Source organism: Crassostrea angulata, chromosome 5 (assembly GCF_025612915.1).
Source record: "Crassostrea angulata isolate pt1a10 chromosome 5, ASM2561291v2, whole genome shotgun sequence".
In the NCBI taxonomy this organism is placed as follows: domain Eukaryota; kingdom Metazoa; phylum Mollusca; class Bivalvia; order Ostreida; family Ostreidae; genus Magallana; species Magallana angulata.
The window spans coordinates 38,737,790-38,745,759 of NC_069115.1; the positions used below are offsets into that span (position 1 = coordinate 38,737,790).

A 7,970-nucleotide genomic window follows, 5' to 3' on the forward strand; every position below is an offset into this window, starting at 1 on the left:
TGCTTATTATTAAGTTCGTTTATTTGTAATAGACTTTTGATATAGGAAGACCCACTCATTGCTCGCACAATTGATACATTATAGTTTTATGAATGATTGAATTAATTTTGACTTAGTGTAAAATTACTTCCTGGTCTTGAGGCCTTGCAGATACTGAACTGAAAATATTTCAAATTCATTAGATTACATATATTTTTTGGGGGGAAAAAAATATTCTTGTATGTAATAAATGAAGGGATAATATTTATACATTTCTTTTTTTAGGAATAGCGTAAAAGAAAAATATCGAATACTGTGGATAATATTTATCAATGTTTTCCTTCAGATTGCTGAAAAGCTGACAAAATACTGTCTTTAAAAAGGCCATTATTGTACATTACATTGAGGGAAACGTGCAAGACACATTTATTTTTCAATTTTTCCCTATATTTTATAAGTATATGCTGTCTTTTTAAAGACCTTCAATTCAGATTATATTCGTGAATATACATAATAGTTTTGAGTTGTTTTTTTTTTAATAATGCACATATATAAACTATAAACGACTGGCATTTGCCTATAACTTTATACAGAGCTTCTTCTCGTGAAGATCAACATAGTTTCGAAATGAACACTGCCATCCAGCAGTCTTATTTAACACATATAAAATGGTGTTTGATTTAAAACAAATTCCATCGCAACTGTATGCAGTGTTTCAAATACCGCTTTTTTCAGAAATTGCTATATTTTTACGAAAATTAACAAAACTAAAATTCACATTAAGTACAAAAGTATTTCCTGATTATTTAGTACAAAGATTCATCTGTGTGTTCGAACCATACTACAGTCAAACAGTTCAATCGGATTTAAGTGCTTTGGTCAGTCTCTTGAGTATAACTTCGTTACTTTCCTCTTCGTCAGGCCATCTGAAGTATTCAATGCACCACCATATGTTTTTCAGTTCCTCTGGAAGCTTTTCAAGAGCAACCCCATCTTTAATCAAAACCACAATGAACCCCTGTCGTTGATTATAAAAAGCGTGGGTGATGGCCGTTTTAACAGCATATGAAGACCACTCCATGTCCAAAAAACTCTCACTTACAACAAACATTACTTTCCTGCATTCGTTAATACGATTCACAATCCCTTCTAATACCCAGCCGCCTGGAGTGGAATTTTTATCTGTCATCCATGAAATCACATTTAAATCCTCTAGTTTTGGATAAAGTTTATCTCTTATCCATAAATAGTCTGATTCACTGTATGATACATATACGTCAAACAAAAACTCGTCTTCACTTTTTCGTAAAGGTATACCTTTCCATTGTTTTTTCAGTCTAAGAATTACATATTCTAGATGGACACGGTATCTTTTGATAGCAGCAATACTAGTGAATATTAACATTGTCAAAAACAGCAATACGATAGAAAAGGTGAGCCAATCTTTTGACTGGCAGTCAAGTTCGAATTTCCGCCATATTTCATCGTTGAATAAATGACCAACATGGTGGTTGTTTTCCACACATAGAACTTTGCCAAGATCTGCAAATGAATTTTGGTGATCTTTCATCCATTTCAAAGACTGGATGTTTAAGCATGCGCAAGAAATTGGGTTTCCTTCTAAATGGAATGACAGATTTTTCAATGATTCAAAAAGTCTCTGGTCCTTCTCCGAAATCTTTGATATCAAGTTGTATCGAAGATAGAGATTGTTCAAATTCTCCAACTGCATTAAGGAATCGTAGATGGAAGAAAACATATTATGATCTAGATTAATTTCTGTTAAAGATTGTTTTTGGTCATAAAGTAGAGACTGCGGTAAAAAGGCTAAGCCATTTCGAGATAGATCAAGTTTTGTCAAACATTTGAGATTTTTAAACAAACCTTCGGAAATCAAACTGTTAGTCAGGTCTAAGTTAACATTTGCTGCGGATAACTGGCGAAGATTTCTCACTCTTTGAAATATATTAGGGTGAATATTTGTAAAGTTATTTTCAGATAAATCAAGAACTCTTAAGGACGGAAAATTAAAGATATGTTCATACTGTAGAGGAAAATTAGTTTTTTGAAGATTCAGTTTGCGCAAATTTTCCCCTATAAGCGTTACAAGTAAATACCATCTTATATGATACTGATTGTGAATGTAATTGTAAGAATAGTCAAGAACTATAAGACTTTTTGGCAGATTAATGTTAATAGAAATATTCTGATATCTTTCTTGACTGTAGATGTTAAATAATTCTGTGTAAATTGGCCGGGAATTGCAACAAAGGTTTATTTCAAGCAGACGTGGCAAAGTCAATAAAGCAAATACTGTCTCCATAGCAACATGCTGGACCCTATTTGACCTAAGACTTAATTTATTTAGACAATTCCATAATGTAGTTCTATAAAGATGTATATGAAGATAGATAATTGCGTCGCTATTTAATATGAGCTCACTCACACAAATATTAAAAAGGTATTTAAAGCTCTTATCGCTTATATTAACTATGTCTGATTCCAAAACTTGAACATTTTCACTTATATTTATTTTTTGTATTTCACGATATTGTAAACATTTGAGTGATCTTAATGCTGCATAAATACTGCACTTGCCGCCAAAATTTATTTCGATATTTGTGTCTAAGTACGGAAACGAGCAAAAAAGATCTTCCGAAACGTCACAGTCCACATGATTTCTAAACTTCATATCGAGGCTGCGGAGTGGGGAGAGCTTAAGACCCTCGAAAGAAGTATTGGTTATTTTAAATTCACCCAGAGGATTGAATTCTAATTTGGTTAAATTTGAAAGATTTTCAAACGGTTTTTGAAACTGAAATCCATTAAAAATGTCAATTTTCAAATATTTTAGTGAACGAAGTTTTGAAAGCTGAATATCAGGATATCTTGGATTTTTCGTCTCATGAAAGTCATTTTGATGAATTTGAAGATACTGGAGTTCGTCAAGATTAGAAAAGGCTTCGGCATCAATGTCATTTGCTTTAAGATGTACATTAGAAATATCCAAACTGCATAAGATTGACATTTTTTGAAAGACCATCTTTGAAATTTTGGTTATGTTATTGTGGTGAAGAATGACAGACGTCACCTTGGAGTACACCGCTATTGCTTCAAATGTATCTTTTGTTAGAGAAGTGAATTGATTGTACGATATATCCAACGCAGTATTGCTATTTTCCAATTCAGGAGGTAACACTGTTGGTAATTTGGAGATGTTTGATCCACTGCAGTTCCACAGCAATCCCTTATTTCCACAGTCGTCAACAAAGTGTGAAATTGAACAGTTTTGTGTCAACACTGCCGATATTCTACCTGTAATAAAACACAATGAAAAATATTAAAAGCTACTCGTATAGCTATAAATTTGGAAGTATTTTTATAAGTCAATCATTCTTATCCAAGGTGTCTGATTCATATAGAGTACAGTCATAGAAGATGTATACGTCACACCAAGTAGTACATGCTAACTCTTCTTTTTCAAAATCTAGAACATTGCGAGAGAGAGAGAGAGAGAGAGAGAGAGAGAGAGAGAGAGAGAGAGAGAGAGAGAGAAAATAATGTGTTGATTATCAAACATATTTTTAAGTAAAAATAAATAAAATATAATCCAAGAAATCCAACCTGCATGCATTTGATAAAGCCTCGTTTTTAGCATGAAGCGTGCTGTAATAATAGTGCATAATTTCAATACTGACGCGGATCAGCAAAATGCATTTAATAAGAACCAATGTGATTCTTTCACTATAGATAATATATTTACTCTGAATTGTTGTATTGAATTATCTCCGATGTTTAAAAAGAAAAGGTACTGTCCATTTATAGATTTTAAATTAAGCTGCTTTTGACAATGTGTGGAGAGTAGGTCTATGGCAAAAGCTAATAAAAACTGCTATAACTGCAAAATGTCAGATGTAATAATTAAGATGTATTCTGAATGTAAGTCAAGAATTGCTGCATATAATAATTTTTTGCATATTTTTTATGCGGAATATGAGTTTGATAATGGGGAAAGTCTATCACCATTTTCACTACTGCGCCAGAAAAGTACTGACATTCCCTTTCGTACTGATAAACTTAGACATTTACTGACAATGTACTTACATTACTGATAAACTTAGAAAATGACTGTCAAAGTTAGACAGTATTGATGATCTTGGAAAAGTACTGACTTGTTTTACTGACGGTACCGAGAAACTTTGAGAAATACTGACAAGTTTTGGAAAGTCCCGAGCCTATTTTTATAAAAATAAAAAATCGTTGTAAAAATAAAAGTAGTCCAGCGCATGAGACTTTTCCATTTAATTGCGATAAAAAATTGAACATAATTGCAAATCAACTTTCATAGAAATAAAAATCATTCCTATGTAGACACCTAATGGTGCTCAAAGCAATATAAAACTGAAAATTGTTTTAATTGTGCGGTATGCACAGACATAGGTGATAGGTCTGGAAAATTCAATTTTAAGTAATTTACACCTTAATGGTACAGAGAATATTTCTCACAAACCCCCCTTTCCCCGGTCGGTCTCCCCCAGCAGAAAATATACCGGTAATAAATAACATTGATAGAATTGAAAATAATAAAAATATTTTACGCCTTTTTTTATCCATAAAAGGTGTAAAATATTTTTATTATATTGTATCTTATGCAAAACACCCGCATAAACAGCTGCATTTCATTTACGACCTCTGCAAATCATGCATCGCTCTTGCAAACTCACAAAACGTTGTAAAACGTTCAAACTAATGTTTGTGCGTTGCATCGCGATGATTTGGATCACCATATGGTAACTACATGGGAATGATTTATCAGTTCTGTGAAAGCTTAATTACCATCATGTTGAATTCTTTTTATCGAATTTAAATGGAAAAGTCTGGACTAATTCAAAATACAAGTATCTGATTTCATGAATTGACGATCAATTAAAAATCCTTTTCTAAATCTAATGAACTTTATTGTGCCCCCCCCCCCCCCCGGCTTTCCAGGCACAGCTAAAGCATGTCCAAGTTTGTCTCCTTTACATTATGTATATTGTAACTTAAACAGCATGGTGTAAAAACAAAGTCTGTATTGTTTATATTATATGTGTATAAGAGATCGGTCAGTTTATTAATACGTAAATATAAGTTATTCAAGTATAATAACTCCTTGTTTCAAGAAAGACTACGACTCCAATAAACAGAGTTAATCATTTATTATCAAATGATTAAAACAAACATGTAATTGTTATCAAAAAGTATTACTTTTCGATTGATTTGTAGATATAGACACCCGATCAATTAGAGTTTTGGAGAAGCAAGTCTCATGTACATTACAAATGTCAATCATATTTTCTTGTGGACAGTTAGACTCCAGCATTGTTCAGCTGTTGTTAGTGAGATGTACATTCCATGCAAGTTGAATGGTCAGGATACAGGGCTCACAATTCTTTGTCATGTAAACAAGGCTCGTGCCATGTTTTTTGTTTACATAGATTTAAAATACCAGTAAAAATCGTTTTAAAGCTGATTTGTTTATCTTCTACTTTCATTTTAAGCACAAATAAACAGTTCAGAAGGCTTTTTTACATAGCAAAGAATTCAGCAAATGACACTCAAAGTTTGGTTGCCTATTAAAAATACCTTACTGAAGCATTGTAAAGATTAAAATCTTAAAAATAATTTTTGACCAAAAGCATGACCATACCCCTTTAAAAGCACCTGCTAACAAATTGAATTTCGTTAAAAAAGTTTAAGTTCCTTTCAAAGTTCAAACAAAGGAAGACTTTTATTAATATTTTTTAATATTTTGTTTTATATCATTAAGTGATCTTTGGAAAATGTAATATATTTATATTCTGTTTATACTAGTTGTTCAAGTGTCACTTAGTTTACAGCAATAGGGATGTCCGTTAAATGCACTTTAGAATAATTTTTTCTCTCAAAATCACAGGAAATTAAAGCTAGTTTTTTAAACTTCAATCACAGGATCAATTGCATGAGTTTTTAAAAATATTTTTATAGTTTAGAGTGTTTGCATGTCATGTGACGGTGTCACAAGAATTTGGATTTAAATCCTGCGAACTTCTACATTGACCTCCATGAATTCATTGTTTTAAAATTACATGTATAGTTTTAGTAACATTTAAGTGGGCTCGATGGTCGTGGCCATTTTAGACTGTTTTGATCTCTTTCAAAAGAAGAGCTCAAAATTCGAAGAACGTCTAATAGTTTATATGTTGAACACCCAGCCTCCTTGAAAGAAAAATGTCGTTGCACAGATTATTAATGTAAATCAGAGGAGGAAGCAACGAACATACACGTACTCTTTTCAACAAAAGATATATATTCTGGTGACAATGCATGGCAAATTGAAACCGATAAATCGTGCAGTAGAAGCGAAACGTTGCAAGCTTATATAAGGCACGTTGAGCAACAGTTTCATGGTCGCAAAAATCACCCATAAACAGCTGCAATTCATTTTCATACTTTACAAATCGCGGATCGCTCTTGAGAAACCCAATATATTGTAAAACTTTAAAACTAATGTTCGTGTGTTGTATTGCGATGATTTGGATCGTATTCGGTCGCGTCTGAATAGTGTGCATGTCCACCATTTTAAGGAGATGCGTGCAACGAATGTGAGAGTTATGGCCTTAGGCCCTCTGGTTGATGTATTGGGCTGATACAGAGTGTTATAAGATTTGAATTATTCTCAATATATTATGATATGCAAGATTTTCCTCTACTCACGCATACAGTGTAATTTGTTGTAGACATTTGTTATATTATCTATGTTAAAAAACAACAATCAAAGAGATAAATAAACTGTATAATTGTTCAACTGTCGTCATCTGATGAAAGAAAGTTCTAGAGAAAATACAGAGAGAGAGGGATATATATATATAATTTAAAAAATGCAATGTTAGTTTTAAAAATATCGTTAAATATTCTTAATTTCTGTGAACTAGCTAGATTAATGATTTTTTTAAAGTTGACAAATTTTGATGAAAAAAATATATGTAGATGATTCATTTTGAAATATGAGAGACTTTTAACCTACAAGTTTTATTTACTTAATACTTACAAATCAAAACTATTGAAACAAATAGCTGTCTGTCCATCATACATTTAGTTTTATTCCATCCCATTATCTAAAATAAAGAAGTTGAATGTGCAATTAATAATTGATGTTTAGTTTGCGTGCATGTAGGTGTTTTAGTATTTAAATCCCACTAAGATATAACTGTAAATTAAGTAGAACTTCATCAAATAAACATAATATAATAGATTATATGTACATACTTACATGCTTCTCTTATGCACCTTCTTCTATATTACTCAAAAACCAACAGTGTATGAAGAAGAGTCACAAAGAGTGTTAAAACATTTTATTCTGTCATTCTCTAATATATATTTTATGCCCTTTGAATGAGGAAATTTCCTATTTTAAGGAAATTGTTCTGCTCATGTGACTGATGGTAGTTATAGTAAAAAAAATATGTTATTTTTTGATACATTATAGTTTTATGAATGATTGAAATTTTGACTTAAGTGTAAAATTCTTTCCTGATATTGAGGCCTTGCAGATACTTAACTGAAAATATATCAAATTAATTAGATTATATATATATATATATATATATATATATATATATATATATATATATATATATATATATATATATATATATATATATATATATATATATACAGACCCTGAAACGTGCTACTACACCTCTAAAACGAACCGTACCGTTCCGTGCAAGAAACGAACCGTACCGTTCACAAAACGAAACGTACCGTTCACAAAGCGTACCGCACCGTTCACAAAACGAACCGTACCGTTCACAAAGCGAACCGTACCGTTCACAAAGCGTGCAAGATAATTAATGCAAGACCCGCCTCCAGAAGGACAAAAAAGCGTACCGTACCGTGCAATAAGCGTGCAAATTCCATATACGGCTTATTGACCTAATGTCTTTCGATGAATACGGACGGAGGTTATC

General features: G+C 31.9%; 1 protein-coding gene across 2 annotated transcripts; it reads right to left on the bottom strand.

The window, feature by feature from the left end:
• Positions 1-737: 737 nt before the first annotated feature.
• On the bottom strand, positions 738-7,376 carry LOC128184588 (toll-like receptor 2). 2 transcript variants are annotated; one of them, XM_052854135.1, is made up of 3 exons: positions 7,271-7,376; positions 7,049-7,115; positions 738-3,294 (listed from the first exon to the last, which is right to left on the bottom strand). In XM_052854135.1, exons 2-3 carry the CDS (start codon positions 7,110-7,112, stop codon positions 836-838), a joined length of 2,523 nt encoding a protein of 840 aa, XP_052710095.1. In that variant the 5' UTR covers positions 7,113-7,115; positions 7,271-7,376; the 3' UTR covers positions 738-835. The 2 variants fall into 2 exon arrangements, with proteins under 2 accessions (XP_052710095.1, XP_052710096.1); XM_052854136.1 differs by having other exon boundaries at positions 7,267-7,376.
• Between the last annotated feature and the right edge of the window lie 594 nt (positions 7,377-7,970).